The sequence below is a fragment of the Saimiri boliviensis genome, chromosome 2 (genome assembly GCF_048565385.1).
Source record: "Saimiri boliviensis isolate mSaiBol1 chromosome 2, mSaiBol1.pri, whole genome shotgun sequence".
In the NCBI taxonomy this organism is placed as follows: Eukaryota; Metazoa; Chordata; class Mammalia; order Primates; family Cebidae; genus Saimiri; species Saimiri boliviensis.
In genome coordinates this window covers 228,917,092-228,935,996 of record NC_133450.1, presented here as the reverse complement: position 1 = coordinate 228,935,996, position 18,905 = coordinate 228,917,092, and the positions used below count along the sequence as shown (strand labels likewise).

Below are 18,905 nucleotides of genomic sequence, written 5' to 3'. Positions count from 1 at the left end.
TAAACTGCATAAAGATCATAGTATTTTTTATACATAGACATGTCCTAAAGGGTGTAACATTATGTTAGGACCTGCTAGTGGAGTCTAGCCCTCTCTTGGTGTCAGAAACTCTGCTTGGGACTATAATCACCTCATAGCTATGTCCTGCAGAACTATGAGACATCATTAACTCAGATCAGAACCTGCAGGTCAAAGAAGGCAATTCATTTTCAACAGCCATTAAATTGCAATTAACCCACCCATCTGGCAATATCTGACCTCTCATCTTCACATTACTATGCATAAACCCTTCTCTTAAGATGTATTCTTACTGGCAAAGCCATCTTTCTTTATTAGTGAAATCAGACTGGAATAAGATTTGTACAGTCTATGTCTCATGGTTTTTCCACCACTAAGAGAAGACTCCCCAATAAGATCTGGCTTTCAGGAGCTAGTGAGACCCGCTTCTAAACTCTTCCTTCCTGTAAGCATCCAATAGAGAGCAATGTTACATCTTTCATGGGGTAAAAAAAAAAGTCCCTGACAGCCAGTTGTACAGGGCAGTGAAATATATAACAATGATTAACAGAGAGTGCAGTACACCCTAAACCCGGCACATACTAACTTTGTGGCCTTGGATGAGTTTTGTTTTTCTCAATGTGTTTTCTTCACAATTTCTATGACAATTAAGCTGTTCAATTTATTATGAAGCATGTCAAGACAAGACAGAAGAAATGGGCTTACTTAGTGAAAAATCTCCTTGAAGTCAATTGCATAATCTGGGTGACTTTTTAAAATATATATATACTTCATTTTATTTAGTCACATGGTTTGAAGAGTTGATAATTCTATAAAACTTATGAAAAAGATTAAAGCTGCTGTGTGTGAAAAACAGTAGTCCCACCTTACCCATGTGGCACTATTTCCTGTTCCCAGAGGCACCCATTTCATCACTTTTAACTTCTTCTTTTGGTATTGATCTGCTCATCTTTAAGTATCATTCTTTATTGCTACTTCTTGGTTTTTCTGTTTCAGCAGTATCTACTGATCTCCCACTGTGGAAGATGAGACATAGGCTCACTTTCACACAGAATTCCAGCCCTCCCCATGGCCCCCATCACATTAAACATACCCTACATATGCTGTAAAGTTACATTGTCTCAATGGAGACATAAAGATTATTATGAGTATGCAAGCCTTACCAACAGCAGAACCATCTAATATGCAATACTTACTATATTTCATCAAATACAGTGTTAATTACAGTTTGCAACACTGCTATATGTACCACTATAAAAGGAAAAAAAATGTTGCATATATAAGTATGAGCATGCTTTCTTATCACTTAAAACTCCTATCGTTTGGAGGTTGTGCCTTCTAGGTAGCCCACTTAATTCTCTAATCCTTTCCTATTTTCCATCTTTTCATTTATTTGCTCTATTCGAAGGGATTTTTTTTAGATTAACCTTTAAAACCCTCTTTTAAGGTTGTTCATTCCTCTGTCATATATTTTATTCCCAAGGCTCTTCTTTTGTTCCTGAATGTTCTTTTTTCTTATAGCACCCTCTTCTTGTTTCATGGATGCAATATCTCTTACAATTTCTCTCAGATATTTATAATCACTTCTTGAATTTTTCTTTTCTCTATATCAACTTTGTTTCTTGCAATTTTTTCCCCTCTTTCTCTCTATGGTGCTTTCGTGTTTGTGTTTCAATTATAAGCTTTCGTCAGTTATGTCTGGTTGTTCATACATCTTTAAGAATGGGGTTCTAGAAGCATTGCACATATTTGTGAATTGTCTGCTTCATTGTAGGATAATATTACTGGCCTATATACTAGGTTCCATCTGATGTCAGGATTATGAAATCATTTTGAAGAAAGGAGTGGTCAAATTATTCAAATAATTCTCTTCCTACTTCCTGCTTGGAGGAGAAAGAGGTCTGGAAATATTAATATTCCATATGTAAATCCATCATATTCTCTATGGTTCCTATGGAATTTCTGAGAACCCGTGTTTTATCCACTTTAGAGAATTAAGCCTCCAATCTTCTGCTGAGGTGGGAGAGGTTCAGTAACCTGGGCTTAGCAGACTTGCAACCAGTAGACTGTTTGGCATTACTTGTATTCTCATGCCCTAAGCATTGTAGTAGTTCTGCCCTATAAACCAGTTTCCCCTTGGCTTTCTCCATTGTCAACTTGGCGACCAGTATTCTCAGCCTTTAAGTAAGTTACTATTCATCCATCTGCTTTTTTAGCTTACAAGTGTTTGTGCTTTGTGACTCTCCTTCCCACCTTTTTCTTTTCTTTTTTTTTTTTCTTTTTCTTTTTCTTTTTTTTGAGACAGAGTCTTGCTCTATTTCCCAAGCTAGAGTGTATTGGCACTATCTCAGCTCACTGCAACCTTCGCCTCTTGGGTTCAATCAATTTTTGTGCCTCAGCCTCTTGAGTAACTGGGATTACAGGCACACACTACCACACCTGGCTAATTTTTTATATTTTTAATAGAAACAGGGTTTTGCCGTGTTGCCCAGACTGGTCTCGAACTCCTGAGCTCAGACACTACACCCGCCTCGGCCTCCCAATGTGCTAGGATTACAGGCATGAGCCACCGTGCCAGGCTGTCTCTCCCACTTTCTTTATTTATAGATTTATCTGCTGACTCCTGGGTGACCATCAGAGTCAAGGCCTGTCATGGTGCTTGTTCTCAAGATATGATCCCCTCCATAGCCAGACCTCCTGCCATTGGAACTTAAAGACACCCACCTTGGCATTTCAAGTACAAACCTATGGGATAAATTTCCTACTTTTTATAAACGTATCTAGTAGTTTGGAAATTCTCCACAGAGAAAGGTCAAAATAGATTCTCAGTAGGAAATGCTACGTTGTAATGTTAATTTTTCCTATAAAATTTCATGTAGGTTTTTTGTTAAGCTTATACAATCAACAGCTCTAAGAGCATTTAATTACAGTAACACTAATATTAGCATTTATTGGGCATTCACTGAACCAGATATTCTTGCATAGTACCTTGTTTTATCTCATTCTTACAATCAATCTTGAAGATAAGTATTTTGTCCTCATTTAATTAATGAAGTATATGAGTTTTGGAAAAGTCAAATATATTATCCAACATTGTCCAAGTACATGCAGACCTAGAATTTGAACTCAAAGCTCAGGGTCTTCACCACTACCTCCCAAGATGTACATATCCATTTCATCATGGACCATAAATACCACTGAGCATCCTTGATAAAGAAATTATTTCATTTAAAAAATAATTACGTGTCTATTCTGTAGAAGCATGAGTCTCCTTTATTTATAGAGAAATTATATCACCCTTTCATCGCAGTTTCCAAAGGAATCTAAGCAAAATTGGCCAAGTCTAGATCTTTTAAATGTAAAGTCTTCCACAAATGAGTAAGCATCTGACTCACGTTTAATTCTACAGCGTTAATATGCTGGCCGAAGAATCAATAATGGAAAAAACAATCTGTACTTGAAATATCACTTGAGGTTTAATTAGCACAATAAAAATGAATTGGGAAGCATGAATAGCCAAGGCGGGATAAACCAGTTGCCAGGCACTACTTCCTGGCTTAATAAGATTTGAAATCGGCACAAGTACACAGCAAAGCCCAGCAGTGATTCCAAGAGCTGCTAACTCTACTTTAAAGGGATCCTGACTCTAAGCCTTACAGCTGTCTTCCTTTGCACTCTGGGGAATCTCACTGGCTATCAGAGAGGACCAGCTTCCCAGGCAGACAGATACTTCCGTGTAAATGTCTCTTGATCCGGGTTCCTTCAAGAAGGATGTCCTGGCCTGTAGACCTCAGCAGAAAATCCTCAACCAGGCAGTGAAAATGTTGACTTTCTTTACATCAAAGCTTCCCAAACTCTACTGTGCATATGGATCACCAGGGTATCTTGTTAAAGATGTAGTTTCTTTTGCAATAGGTCTGGGTTGGGATCTAATAATTTGCATTTCTAATAAACTCTCTGTTCCACAGAACACACTGGAAACGACAGGGGTTTAGACTGTAAGTGATGGGCAATTGTTCAATGGGTTTTTGTTCTTACAACTATTATTCTTAAATCTGACATGGGCCTGAGCTATACATCAAATTTTCCCCAAAGCGTGTCTTATGGAACTCTAATTTCTTGAGATGTTCTAAAGGAAAAAAAAAAAAAAAAAAAATCCAAGATTACCAAAAAAAAAAAAAAGAAGAAGAAGAAGAAAGCCCTGTAAGAAACTCTGGATGTTCACAACACACATTAGCAAATTAAAAGCTCTGAGAACTCCTACTATAAAGAAACCCATTTTAATTCCATTGATCTTACATTCCCCAAGCAGATTTGAATACATAACATTTTCTTTGACTGTGATATCTGTTGTGGCTTTATTTTCATTTCAAGCAATTCGACAAAATATAAGATATATATATATATTTAAATTCAGATGTAAAATACATTTAAATCTAACTATTCTTATTGATGGTTGCAATAGCTAATATATATTGGATACTTAGTATGTGCTAGACTCTATTTTAAATATTTTCCATTTATTACCTTATCAGTCATCCTAAAAATCCTAGAAAGTAGGTGCCATTAATATTTCTATTTTCAGACGAAGAAGCTAAGGCTATCAAGTATTATGACTAAATAACAAGTGAAGGGGGTTGGCCCTAGGCCATGCTGTCTGTCCAGGGCCTTAACCAGGTCATTCTGGCTGCCTCCTTTGCTGGGATCTGCGATGTCTTTGCTTTCCACCCATTAGTTCATACTTGTTGAGAGTTGACCAAATCGACTAGGTCATTCAAACATCATTCAAAGTGTGTAGGCCCTCACTTTCTATTAAGGAAAAATAAATCTCTAGTCATTTTGGATTAACTTAGCTTGGCAACAAATAAGATGGGCCAAGGTTGGGTTTTACTAATATTTTTCAGTAATCACCATTAGGTCTGGCTTGTGTTTGTTTTCAGTTTGCTTCAGTGGTCCTGAGCTCTGTTCATTTCATGTTGGGTCATTATTCTATATGTATAAAGATATTCAAGTAAATTATAATTTTGTCTGTACTCTGCCTTCTCTCTTCTCACTTCTATTTGTGTGCACATAAATAACTTAAAACAAATAAGCACTTTACGTATCTCTTCTCTCTCAGCAGAACACTAAAATTCTGTAACATTCCCCTCTACCTTTCTATCTCCTTGCCATATCTTCCAAGTTCTTTGCCTCCTAAACAGATATATTCCACAACCAAGAATAAAGCCAAAATGATCCTGACCTATTTAGAAGTGACTGCTTTATATCTGATAGCAAAAATGGCAGAAAATTAGCAAAAGGACTTTGCACGCTCAAATTTGAAACTGTGCTTCTAAGCACATGTGAGCCATGTCACAATAGTGACAGCTACTACGTAACTTCTAAACACAAAAACTTAAACAGCAGTTGACAGATGATTAAAAAAAAAAAAAAAAAAAAAAACATCATTTGACATTCTAAGAAGATAAAGAAAAACAACGATCCACTGTGTGGTTTGCTTTATTTAGGAGATAAAACCTGATCTCTGAGAAAATTAAAGCAAAGCAGTACACTAAAGTAGGCTTTGTATATGGTTTTCAAGAAAGAAAGTAATCCAACTAAGTCGCTAAGAAAATAATGTTTCATATCACTCTAACTTCCACATAGAGCATATAGCATATCCTTTTAATCTGGGAATGTTAACAAGGTGGAATTATTACCAGTCTATTTTCCTAGTTCAACACAAACAAAAGAAGGAGTATGTACAAATATGCTACACAGACATTTGTGCTACAAATTGTGGTTGAAACCAGAAGTAAATCTTAAAAATAAATCATTAAATTCAATTTATCTCAAGGAACCCGGCCTCTCCTCTTGGGCACCTGTGATCTGATCTTCACTATCAGATCACTTTTTATTTACATTAAAAGTTTGAAGTTTGGAAAAGTAGAAAATGGAAATTGTCATAATAAATAGCAAAGAAACCAAAGGCAAGTCTGATTTCAATCCATGGGACTGTTAAAGATGGTTTACATAGTAATGGCACAGTTCTTCAACCAACAAGTGAATTGGTACCTTATATTCACTGTGGGACTATCATTCTGTGTGGTAACTGCTTACTAGTAAAATAGGTGCAGGGATTGTTCTGATATGACCCAGAGGAATACTGCCTTTCTTAAATGTATTTGCCATCTACTTAAGATAGAGCATTTCATGTGCTATTAACACTTGCTGAAGAAGCTCTCAGGTAAGTTCTAAATAATAATGATAGTATTTTTAAAAATTAACATATTATATCCACTGCTCCTTAATAATCCCATTCTGCCAGGGGAAGTGACTGAAAGATTCATACGGCAAGACTAACTGCTGAAGATCATCTAAGTGTCCAGGAATTGAGAAGAAATGTTTTTTTAAATACTACATGATAAATAATTTCATTAAAAATGCTGTAAGAAGTAACAGGGAGATTTTTTGTGTGAGGTGATAATTGGCACAGCCTGGCAAAATCAGCTTTCTTTCCCAGCACTTATACGAATCTGTTTCAGTCTTCAGAACCATTGCTCGTAGCATCTCTTATTCCAATTAATGTGGAAATGCAATATGAAAATGTTTTGTTGCCTTGCAATTAATAAAGTTTTTCTAAGGTTTAGAAGGGCCTTGTGAAGAAACGAACCACCACTTGTTTTACAGCATGAATAAATTTACAGTAATTCACAGCAGGAGGGGACTGTTAGAAAAATATTGTGAGGCATTTTGACTGCACTATTAATGAGAATGATGCAGTTAAACTTCCCAGTCCCATCTATCATGCTCAATTAATCTCTAAGGATATACAGAAAAAAGAAGAAATGAGATTCTCTCAAAAATGCAATGAGAAAAAAAATTTCAAAAAGAACTAAAAAAACTAAACCATGGAATAATTTGGCTAAAATAATGTATTTAAGTTATTTTTAATTAACTGAAATATTCACACCATTATATTAAAAACCTGGTCCAATATGACCATTAATATGATATGGTTCATGCATTTGATAATTCAGCAAACCTTCATCAAACGTCTGTTATGTTCAAAGGGTACAGTAGGCACCATGGAATATGCATATTTGAGTATAAAATGTAGAGAACTTGTTCTCCATACAATACCTTCATGGTTAAATATTAACAAGGGAAGCTTTTAAAGAAAACCCATCTTATAAACAAAAAAATCTCAATAGCTCTTCTTTTTTATTGAAATAAAAATAGTACCAATTGCAAATTAAATACAATGACCACGGTAGTTGCAGCAGATTGTTGGGTTACAATGATGACACACACAAGACCATGGTCTCTACTGATTCAGTTAGCTAAAAAGTTTCACCCGCCACCCCCAAGAAAGTGTGGAAATAAGATGAACTTCAAATTTGTAACTGAAACGCAACAGATGTGTTTCAAAAGTATATGTAAAAGAAAAAGCCAGCTGACCATAAATTCATTTTTTTTTTCAAACAAGACATCTACCTTGAAGATATTGGCATGTTATCATCTGGTTTCTTCAACACAGAATTTCAAAAAAGATTTTAAATTTAATATTCTAGTGTCATTTTCTGTTTAGATATCTAACTTCTCCTGAAAGAACCGAAATTGGGAAACTATCAAAAGAAAATTAATACATGACTAAGCCCCAAAGTCAAAGCTCCCCTTCTCATCCCAGATATCTAGAAGTGATACTCAATATTTTTCTTAAAATCTAGAACCATGTTAGAAAGTGAGAAGGTACAACATTGATGGACAAGAAACTATTAAAAAAAGACCTGAATGAGAGAAAGCAGAAGAGGATTAATGAAGAGCAGCACAATTCCACATGGACACATAACCATGTGCTTCACAAAACAGTGAGGCTCTCAAAGGACCCAAAAGTAGAGGCAGGATTGCAGGACTCCATGGAGATATGGCAAACCCCAGTATGGAAAAGGGCATTTCAGTCACAAAAAAATGACTCACAAGAGATTATGGAAATTGATAATCAGTGATTGAAAGGAAAAAAAAATCAGCAGCTGGAGAAATAGCTGAAGAGCTAAGTAGTGAGTAAACCAATTCTCCCATAATGCAGCACACAAGGACAAGCAGATGGAAATGACTAAGGAAAGGGTGGCCTGTGTGGGCGGAGCCAAAAGTATAAATATCTATCCAATGTCTATTCTTGAATGAAAGAATAAATTGAAATAATACATAGAGCAAATCAATAAGAAAATTTTTCCAGAACTGAAGACATGAACCCTCACATTGAAAGGGTATCCCACACACCAAGCAGAATTAAACAACAACAAAGAAGTTCAACCCTGCATCTAGTTACATTGTGGTGAAATTTAAGAATAACATGGATAAGGAGTAAAAATTTCTAAAGAGGAAACAAAAAAGCACAGATTATCTAGCAATAGCAAGCATCGGACTAGCCTCAGCCTTCTCATCAGTAACACTGATTACAAATAGAATATGGTGCAATATCTGCAAAGTTCTGAGTTTTTGAGCCTATAATTTTTTACTCAGCAAATTCCACTGAGAATAAAAAATACAGGCCAATTTCTCACCGCTCAAGAATTTTATTTTATTTTTTTAATTTCTATGAAAGAAGTATTAGAAGATATACTCCAGCAAAAAGAAAAATCGCACTGTGAAAACACAGTAGGAAACAAAAGTCTATAATATGCAAAGAAATAGGGCATCTTCAAAAAAGCCAGGTAACCATATAAAAATAAAATTCCAGATGATAACAAACTGAGAACTGGGAGGAGAAGTAAAGGGAAGAAAAAATATTTTCTGCCTTATTGGTGGTGATATCTCAATGCAGAAAATATACATTTAAATCTGTGCAGAAAATATTTTGGCTTTATACATATTTTTTAAAAAGGGAATATTTATCACTTTCAAACAATTAAGAAAAAACAAAGAGCAATGAAAGTAAAGAAAAGGAAAAACCCTACAGAAAAATAGACAAAGGATATAAACAAATAATTCACAGAAGCATAAACACAGTCCAATAAACACATGAGCTACTCAACAATAATCAGGAAAATGCAAACTCAAAAGCCATCATATAGCATTTTTTAGAAAGACAAACACTAAAAAGTTTGCTAATTTCAAGGTATACCTTGTTAGGGTGGGTATAAACAGACACAGCCATTTTTTAATGTGCAAACCATATAAACCAAAAATTCTGCTTCCTTCTATGTATTCTAGAGACACCTGGGCACTTGTATATATGTTTAAAATGCATGAATAAGGATGCTTGCTGAAATATTTTTGCAGTAATAAAAAAATTGAAAATAAGCCCATCAATATGGAATATTTAACTAATTAAGACACAATGTACCATGAATACCATGCAATGGTTAAAAAGAACATGATAGATCTATGACTATTGAACTGAAATGGTTAGGAGCAAGAAAAAGACTAACTTTACATGTGTAATATAGGAAATTACTTTTGCAAAAAAACTTATCAATAAAAGTAAAACACTTGAAAGAGAATAAAAATTAAAAGGGAAAGAACAAAACAGTTAAGAACACAAAAATGATAGGAAAAATAAGTCTGTCAATTCGCCTGCCACACTCTTCCATAATGTTGCTTTTTGAAAAGCATCCTTGACTTTGAAATGAATGGTGAATGTTACCATAAATATAACCATTCAATCCTAATAGAGCAATTGAGTACATGCCCTTGTCACAGTAGATTCAAAAACTCACTCTTAGACACACAACTCACTGACTAATTTGTAGAAAACAGAAGGAAAAAATGATTGAAAACTGACAAACAGATCAGGAAAAATGAAGACCAGCTCACTCCTTATGTGTCCTCCATCCCTATCACAATGGCTGAGCAATAACACGTAAGGCGGGGTGCATTCCCGGAATGCTGCCAAGACAACACAACCAAAAATTAAAATGGAAAAAGTGGAATTGGTTTCAGGCAAGGGCAAAGCAGACGTCCGTTAAGGGGCAGTTTGTGAAATCAGAGCAGGAGTCAGATGCTTTCTCTCTTTTCCTCTCAGTGGCTGCTGAACCAATGTAGCCACAACAGCCACAGGGATTTGGGAGCTGGCCAAAAGGCCAGGTGACTCAACATTGAATTTCTTGTCCCTCTAGGCGATTTCTCTCAGCGGTACAAATTTGTATCAGAATAGAGAGCAGTTACCCTCTTATCAATCAGGAAAAGACACATATTAAAAGTTTTTTATTTTTTAAGTGTTAGCTAGCAAAGAAACCTGACAGAAGTTGGCAAGAGAACAAAGCCTTATTTCCCCGTTATGAAACCAAAGGGCTGTATTTGTGACAGAAAGATCCGTGGGAAGGGTCAGGGCTGTCTTCTAAGGTTGTTCAGGGTAAGAAACAGACACATATCTTTGTTTTTATCACATTCCTACAAAGCATGTGCAGCTGCTCCATTTTTCTTAAATAACAAATAGACCTCAAATAATAAGGTCTTCTGAAAACAATCCGCTGTTTGCGGTTAATACACAGATTCCTTGTGCACAAGAACCAGGTGTTACATGGCTTTCTGCTGTGTCACCAGCCACTAGGCCAGAAGATCAAACATAATTGTGAACTTGTTAACTGGTTGACTAACAGATTCAAATGTCAATGGGAGAGTAACATGCGTGTGTGGGTATTATAGCGGTACATCACTGAAGACTAGTAAAATCCTAAGCCGAACACTTTGGTATTCCTTCCTTATAACTCACCAGAACTCACATGAGCTCTGATTTTGCCATTTGGTGCCCTTTTAAGTGTTGGAGATGAACACGCTGGGGAGAGGAGTAGGGGATGATGGCAAAGTAGGAGATCTTAAATCCAGACATGGGGAGAAGCACGTGGCACAGCAGACTTGGGGCACCCCATCAAGAGACACAGACATCTGGCAGTAGGACAAGTTAAAGGGAATGTGCTGGATTGAACTGCATTTGCTTGTGCTGCCAGGACACTTTCATCATCCTGAGACCCTTGGTCTGGGTGCCAACCAAGGGTATTTGTGGCCAGAGAAGTTCCACACTTTCAGCAGATAGTTTTCGCACGGACAGATGAGTGGAGGAGTGGATGGATGGACAGATGAACAGGCATGAACAAATAAGCAAATGAACAAACAAACAAAAAGAATGAGTAGTGTACTTTTTCTCTATGCGCTTTATAGCCATCCACTCTGAATTAATGTTCTACTTGCAAAGAATATTCAGCAAAGTTGTTCCCCAGCTAATTTCGCCACCCTGCACGTAAAGGTTGTCTGATTCACTGGAAACATCAACAGAATACTATATAAAATCCAGGTAATGGTAATTTTCCCAGACTACCACACCAAGGCAATGAGAATAATTAATAGCAACTAGAACACATTGATTTAAAAATAAATTACCACAATTGGGTATCTGCAGGTTTGCCAGGGGAATATTCTTGCTGCTTTCATTCAGGCAGTACAAATCCTCAGTGTCTGGACTGGATTTAGCCTCTTGGAGAGTCTTGATCCACATAATGTCACAGGAGCATGTAAATGGATTGCCCACCAGGATCCTACAGGGAACAAAAATGACAAGAGATCAAGTTCCTTTTTCCATTTTAGCTACACTAGTGCTTGTAAAATACTACAACATTATGAATTCTCTCTAGCCAGCAACCCTTGGAAGTCAGACTACTTTCATAGCATGACAGCACTTATTATTCCTTCATTTGTCTGATACTTACTGAGCTTCTGCTATGGGCAGACAGCACTGGAGAATGACAGAAGACCACACGGAATAACAAGGGAAACAAGATAGGGACAGAAATAGCCAAAATATAGGATAGAAAAGAATGTCTTATTACATGGGGAAAATAAGGTGCCATGACAAATTTATCATGATTATTATAGAGTTATTAAGAAGATGCCAACAATACATTTTCAGGAATGCTAACATACTTCTGACCAGGCTAAAGGCGCAAGTGTTATCACTTACTAAGCTCAAACTTCAGCAGGGGGCAGAACAATTTCATCTCAATTTAAAATGAGACTGTAAGTACAAAGCTAAGACTAAAGTGTGAATATCAGAAGGCCAACACCCCTAGCTTTCTGCATTATGCAATCACAGTCAGTTTCATTGATTCAAGATAGTGGGAGTGAAGGTGAGAGAGAGAACCTGGAAAGGAGCTGTAGACCTCCTTCACACACAGACACACACAGACACACACACACACACACACACACACACACACACACACAAGAGCAAGCTATTCTGAGGGCAAGGCAATTGAACTGCAGAGTGAGCTGTGTTAGACCACTGTGGGAGGAAAGCCATCACCATTCAGACCTCAGCCATGCTGCCTGGACTCATGTGGCCTGCAATGGCTAGAAGAGGAAGTAGTCAAGAGAAAAATAAAAACCACAAGGAAAAAAAAAATCTTTAAATGCTTATTTATAATACTCAGTGGTCTATTTAAGATGAATTCCATTTATGGTAATGAGGCTTTAAATGAGGCCATTTAAAATCGTTACATAGACTCTGCCTGGCATTAACCACAATACTTAAGATTTCCATGAGGACAGGCCCTGGGCTTTGCAACATCATTTACTCCTGTGGTTTTCTGGTTGGGTTCTAAGAATCTCAGGGATCCCTGGAGACTTTTCCAGGAGTTGCTTAGGGGAAAATGTGGTCGTAGTAGACTCATTTAATTTGTGTCTGCTTGATCACCTCCAAGTAACCCTCCAACACCAACATGGGATTTGATGTTTTAAGATATGGAATAGAATGCAGCAAAGACCCATCACCAGTTTAAACTCCATGAATCCAAAATGCTTCCTGGATCTCCAAGTACATGCAAAACTAAAAAGTCTTTCTAAAAGAGGATATCATTAACTCAGCAGAAGGGATAAAGAAGCAAAGGAATGTTTCAATTATGAATACAGCAATGTTCATATGACAACACAACACTGGTGCACAGCTGGCTTCTTTCTGCAGCTTACTGTGCAAGCTCGATGATTATGACAGCACATTACACTTATATCTTTAGGTTTCTACCTCTCCCGCTGGGTAACAGAATCCATGAACATAGAAACTTTTCTCCCTTTATCCCCATGGCCCTGTGCCATATCATTTTGATTTGTGATAGGTACACAATTAACATTTGTGGAATGAACTGATTAAGTGTGCTTCAAGAAGAACATTGAGACATAAAATTGAAATTAAAACTCTAATTTTTAATCCAGCAAGAAAATTTTATGAAATTTTGCTCAAAATTTTTACACGAAGTACTTTACCCTGTCTTATATATCTTCCTTTAGTTTATCATGCCTATTCCTGTGTTGAAGCATTAGTGCTTCAATGCCCTGAATTCACTTTATTCCAAATAATTGCCAATTGCCAAGATTTTCACAATATAACACCCATTGCACCTATTAACTTGTTTTCTCTCAAGTAGTGACATATTCCAATCTGCACAATTTCCTTGTGAATAGGGATGGATCTTCATTAAACAAACAAACAAACAAGTCTCCACAATTCAGGTAACATTGAGTTTAAGCAAATGCCATTGCCTAATCTTCAACGGCCTTGTCCTGGGCCCACATCTGCCCCACAAAGCCTCTGCATTAGGATGCTCTGAGGTGCCTTACCACAAGAATGGCAGCAGTTCATATTTGTTTCATGGGGACAATTCAAGAAATTGAGCTTAGCTTACTTGGAAATGCTGGCTGTTAGTCATCAACACCTTTCAATACATTTTCTATCATTTCACAACAGAAGAAAATGGGACTTAAAAATAAATACTGAATGCAATAACAGACCTGGAAGAAAATCTCACAAAGATGGGTTGGGAGAAAGAAGAATTACGTCTCCCACAATGTTCCCTATCATTAAGATGGACAAAAGAAAGGGGGGGTTTGCCCATTTTTCTTTCCTCCTTGAATGGGTTTGCTTGACTTTAGGGTCTTAGATCCAACAGGAACCAAACAGATGCTGTGAGATACAAAATATATAGTCATTTTCACACAAAGCCCCCTTCTTTTTCTCTTTTTTCCCCTCTACTAGAAATTATTTATGTAAAAACAACATTTAAACAAATCAGAAATGGTATGTTACTACTGAGATTTCTATTTTTTTAATTACTGATTTTTTTAAATGAAAAATAATAAACGAGGGAATAAATGACTGAGAATAAAACCCAAAAGATTTTTTTGATTCTCAAAAAAATCATTTTTTGAGAATTTGATATAAAAACAGATCTGCAACATCACTCATTAAAAGAAAAATACTTAATTACCCCTTCCTTTGAAAACTTTTCCCCAAATGCCACAGAAAATCATTACTTACAGTTCAGACAAGTCAAGGTGACGGAAGTGTTTCCTAGACAAACTCGTCAGTTTATTTCGGGTAAAATTGCTGAAAGGAATAAAAAACATTGAACATGAATTTAAAATGTTACATTTTAGGAACACGGTATTCAAATAGATTTTGTTTTCAAAATATAATTTTATTTGATCATTATACATGCCTTACTTATATCCAAATATCTCTCTCTTTGACTTAGAGTAATAGCTGAGTTTTTCCTCTAGCCTTATCTACATTTTTTTATTTGCAGGGAAAGGTAACATATTTTTTATATTGTGTGTTTTTAATATCTTTTTCACCCAAATGCTTATTTTTCATATATTGATTCACAGCCAATTTATATACTTCATAGAAATCCTGATCTTTTGAACAATTAATAGAAGGATATGTAAGATTAATTAAAATTTAAAACTATAAACCCAGTAGGGAAAAAAGATGCCTTAAAACTAAAGAGCATCATAGATATTTTGAAATTATGTGGCACACAAAACTCTGAATATTAACCGAATCCAATATGTCTTTATAAGAAAGACATATTTTATTGACGAAGAAACTCTACTGAGATTGCTTATATATGATCTAGATAACTGAATACCTCCATCATGAGAACAAAAAAAAATTACATAACAAGGAATATGTCAGATTTCATCTTGAACTAACCTAGTAACATACCGTCTTCAGATTTGGACCAACCAGACAATGAAAAGATACATTTGTGATTTAAAAAACAATAATTTACTGACATGTTCCAAACATGTTATTTGATTCAATAAAGGAGTTTCCAATGATTAGTGCCATGAGATTTTGGGGTGGGAAATTCAGAGCCGTAATCCTGGCAGCTGACTCACTCTGCAAATTTGTTTTGTGTTTAAATTTACTTAAAGAGTGTCCAATGCTTGGGCCTCAAGACGTGTTTAGTAAATAAAATGAATGTAAAATAAACATCAACTTTCTAAAAACAACCAGGACCTCTACAAACCGAAGGAAGCCAATGAGCCTTTCAGCATGTGTTTCCTGCTCAAGAAAGCAAGTGTTGGACTGAGAGTTAGTTAAAACATGAGACCTGAGGGTGACAGTGATCCCAGCCCCTTACCTGAGGCTACTCTTTGCTGTCAGCCCAAGGAAGTCATCACTGAATTATCCTGGTGTGTCTGATCAGTCACACAGTCCTGGGGTTACAACCCAGGAGCTAAAGCATGAACTAAGGCTAGCCAGTTGATAAAGAAAGAACCTACCACTCTGGTGTCTCATCATTCAAGAATGTGTGTGTCCACTCCCAGTTTAATTCTATACTGAGATCTCCACTCATTCAAACCCCTACCTACACAAGGATACCCTCCTTTCTACACGTACATCTTCTCTCTTCACACTGAGTATAAAGTGCTACCCACGTGAAAAAAATAATCCACCAGGAAGTTGTAAAATATTCCCACATAAGCCTCTTCTTTTGGAACATAAATTAAGAATGGATTTTGGCCGGGTGAGGTGGCTCATGCCTGTAATCCCAGCATTTTGGGAGGCCAAGGCTGGTGGATCACCTGAGGTCGGGAGTTTAAGACCAACTGGCCAACATGATGAAACCCCATCTCTACTAAAAATACAAAAATTAGCCAGGCATAGTGGCAGTTGTAACCTGTAATTTCAGCTACTTAAGAGGCTGAAGCAGGAGAATTGCTGGAACCCAGGAGGCGGAGGTTGCAGTGAGCCAAGATGGCCCCATTGCATTCCAACCAGGGAGACAATAGTGAGACTCCTTTTCAAAACAAACGAAAAAAAAGGCCAGGCACAGTGGCTCAAGCCTGTAATCCCAGCACTTTGGGAGGCCGAGGCAGGTGGATCACAAGGTCAAGAGATCGAGACCATCCTGGTCAACATGGTGAAACCCCGTCTCTACTAAAAATACACAAAATTAGCTGGGCATGGTGGCACGTGCCTGTAATCCCAGCTACTCAGGAGGCTGAGGCAGGAGAATTGCCTGAACCCAGGAGGCAGAGGTTGCAGTGAGCCGAGATCGCGCCATTGCACTCCAGCCTGGGTAACAAGAGCGAAACTCCTCCTCAAAAAAAAAAAAAAAAAAAAAGAAAAGAAAAGAAAAGAAAATGGGTTTCATCGGTGTACAACGCATTGAAGTCAGTCTACCTATCTTTACCACAGTCTCTAAGGCGCAAATGTTTTCATCTTCATCAGAAGTCCCAATCTTTCTAAAACAAAGAAACTAAAAACCAAAAACCTGCTTTCCTCCTCAGGAAAAAGGTGGAGAGAGGCAGCGAAGAAAGAGGAAGCTCAGGGTGAAGGTTCTCCCTCTCTGCTGGTAAAATGCCTCCCTGTGGAGCTGCTGCCTCTGTGGGGCTGCAAAGAGCGGGGTTATGGGCCAAAGAACAAGATGAGTCTTATGAGCCATACTTATTATTAGGGCCAAAAGCCAAAAAGGAGGAAGAGGGGAGGGAGAAAAAAATCAACAATCCTCTTACTGTTTGATTATAGAGCTTTGCAAGGGAGCTAATTAGCACCTCTGCAAAGTCCCTGGAAAACACAAATACCAGCTTTTCTCACAGTCCCTGGGCTCTTAGGGGCTGGGCAGGAATTAAAGGCATCAAGAAATAACTCAGTGACTAGTCTCTGGGGCTCTGAGTAGTCCCCACCTGATGCTAAAACGGACAGGGTAGGGTGAAAGTGAGAGAGAGGATCCCATTTGAATTTTCCTGTTAGTGAAATAGACTGATCTTGTATGCATTTTTATATTGCTGGGGAAACTCAGAAAGATCATCAATATATCCAAGGGATAGAGAGAAACAGCTTTTAATGCATATTTTGTTATCAGTTCCCTTGCACCCCACTGTGTTGATATTTGAGTTAAGAGTGCAATTTGCATGTGGAAAATCAGGGGACCACCAACCAAGCTGGTCCCCAGAGTCCTCCATCATAAGCAGAGGTTAGGTCTAAGATCCGGAAAGGCAGGCACCTGACTTAATTCCTTCCTTCCTCCCTACTGTTCTCAAAAGCAAACTACTTAATTTAATTTCATATTTTGCTGATTAAGACCCTATTATTTGTCACTGCGCCGGCCGAGAATGTGAATATACGAAGCTTACTTCCATCTGATGACCTCTTCATAATTGCCTGATACTTGCCTATTTCTCCCTGTCTTATTATACACTAAAGGCTACTAATATCAGTAGCATTTTTGTAATTTGATCAATAATCGACATCTCAACTATTATTTCTTAAGAAAACTGTGTAAGATATGTATGTCCCTTTAGCTTCTCATTTTTAAATAATTCTTCTCTTACAGGGATAGATATTTGGCTTTATATAAGCTGTGTACTGCACAAAGAATACCTCTAAAATTATCTTGTCATATATCAACATAAAAAAAATTACAAGGTGGCTTTCATATTCACAGAAACAGTATGCAACAAGGAAAATATACAAAGTAAAGTGAAGTAATAAGTTAATGAAACTATAATTAGTTAGAACCCACTGTCCGAATCACAACACTAGGAGCAGTGATGTGATAAAAGAGCCAGTAAAATGCAGTTGTTGAGTAATTTGGGTCTAAGGTCAACTGTAATGAAAATACCAGAACTTAACCACTGAGGTCATTAATTACATCTAAGTGACTGCATTAGAGCATTTCACCTTTTTCTTCTATCCAGCTTCTCTCTTGTTTATGCTACCAAGGCCTACGCAGCCATCACATTTGTGCAGGCAAAGATTTGTGCAGACTGCAGAGATGATTCCAAAAAGCATTTAATTGAAATGTGTTAATAAAGTTCCCTGGAGTTTTATCACATTTTTTCAGAATGTTTTATGTCTTAATTTACAGACTTTATTTTTAAAGTGACTTCATCATTAATGCCACCTATAAAATATGAAGCTGTGATATTAGCTTTATGAAATTCTTATTTTCCATAATATCAACAAATTTCAATAGAGTGTCCAGGCAATCCACTTCTAAGAGAATAGTTCTTTCCTTTTCTTTCTTTCTTTTCTTTTTTTTTTTTTTTTGAGAGGAATTTTTATTCTTGTTGCCCAGGCTGGAGTGCAATGGCACAATCTTGGCTCACTGCAACCTCTGCCTCTTGGGTTCAAGAGATTCTCCTTCCTTAGCCTCCCAAGTAGCTGGGATTACAGGCATATGCCACCATGCCTGGCTAATTTTGTATTTTTAGTAGAGATGGGGTTTCTTTATGTTGGTCAGGCTGATCTCAAACTCCTGACCTCATGATCCACCTGCCTTGGCCTCCCCAAGTGCTGGGATCACAGGTGTGAGCCATTGCGCTGGCCAAGAATGGTTTCCTTTGTAACTGGCATGGAAATCAGTTAAGAAACTGTTCTTCTCAAAAAAAAAAAAAAAAAAAAAAAAAAAAAAAAAAAAAAAAAAAAAAAAAAAGAGGACAAACCTTATAAGAAAATCTGATTCTCTAATGATATAGATGACACAGTTTTATTTCCTGTACTCTTATTGTAAGAACATGTAGAAGGGTTGGCCATGGAGACATAACTCTGCCACTTACAACCTGTGAATCTGAGCAAGTCCTAGAACTTCCTCACTCTTATTTTATCTATGAAATGTGAAAAA

General features: G+C 37.0%; 1 protein-coding gene across 9 annotated transcripts in view; it reads right to left on the bottom strand.

Annotated features, from left to right (window-relative positions):
* Positions 1-18,905, bottom strand: part of NTRK2 (neurotrophic receptor tyrosine kinase 2) — a 352,403-nt gene that overhangs the window by 293,451 nt on the left and 40,047 nt on the right. For all 9 annotated transcript variants that reach the window (XM_003941128.4, XM_003941127.4, XM_074395485.1 and 6 more), the window contains 2 exons: positions 14,306-14,374; positions 11,380-11,534 (listed from right to left, as the gene is read on the bottom strand). In XM_003941128.4, coding sequence (XP_003941177.1) covers positions 11,380-11,534; positions 14,306-14,374 — 224 coding nt within the window. The remainder of the gene's footprint in view (positions 1-11,379; positions 11,535-14,305; positions 14,375-18,905) is intronic.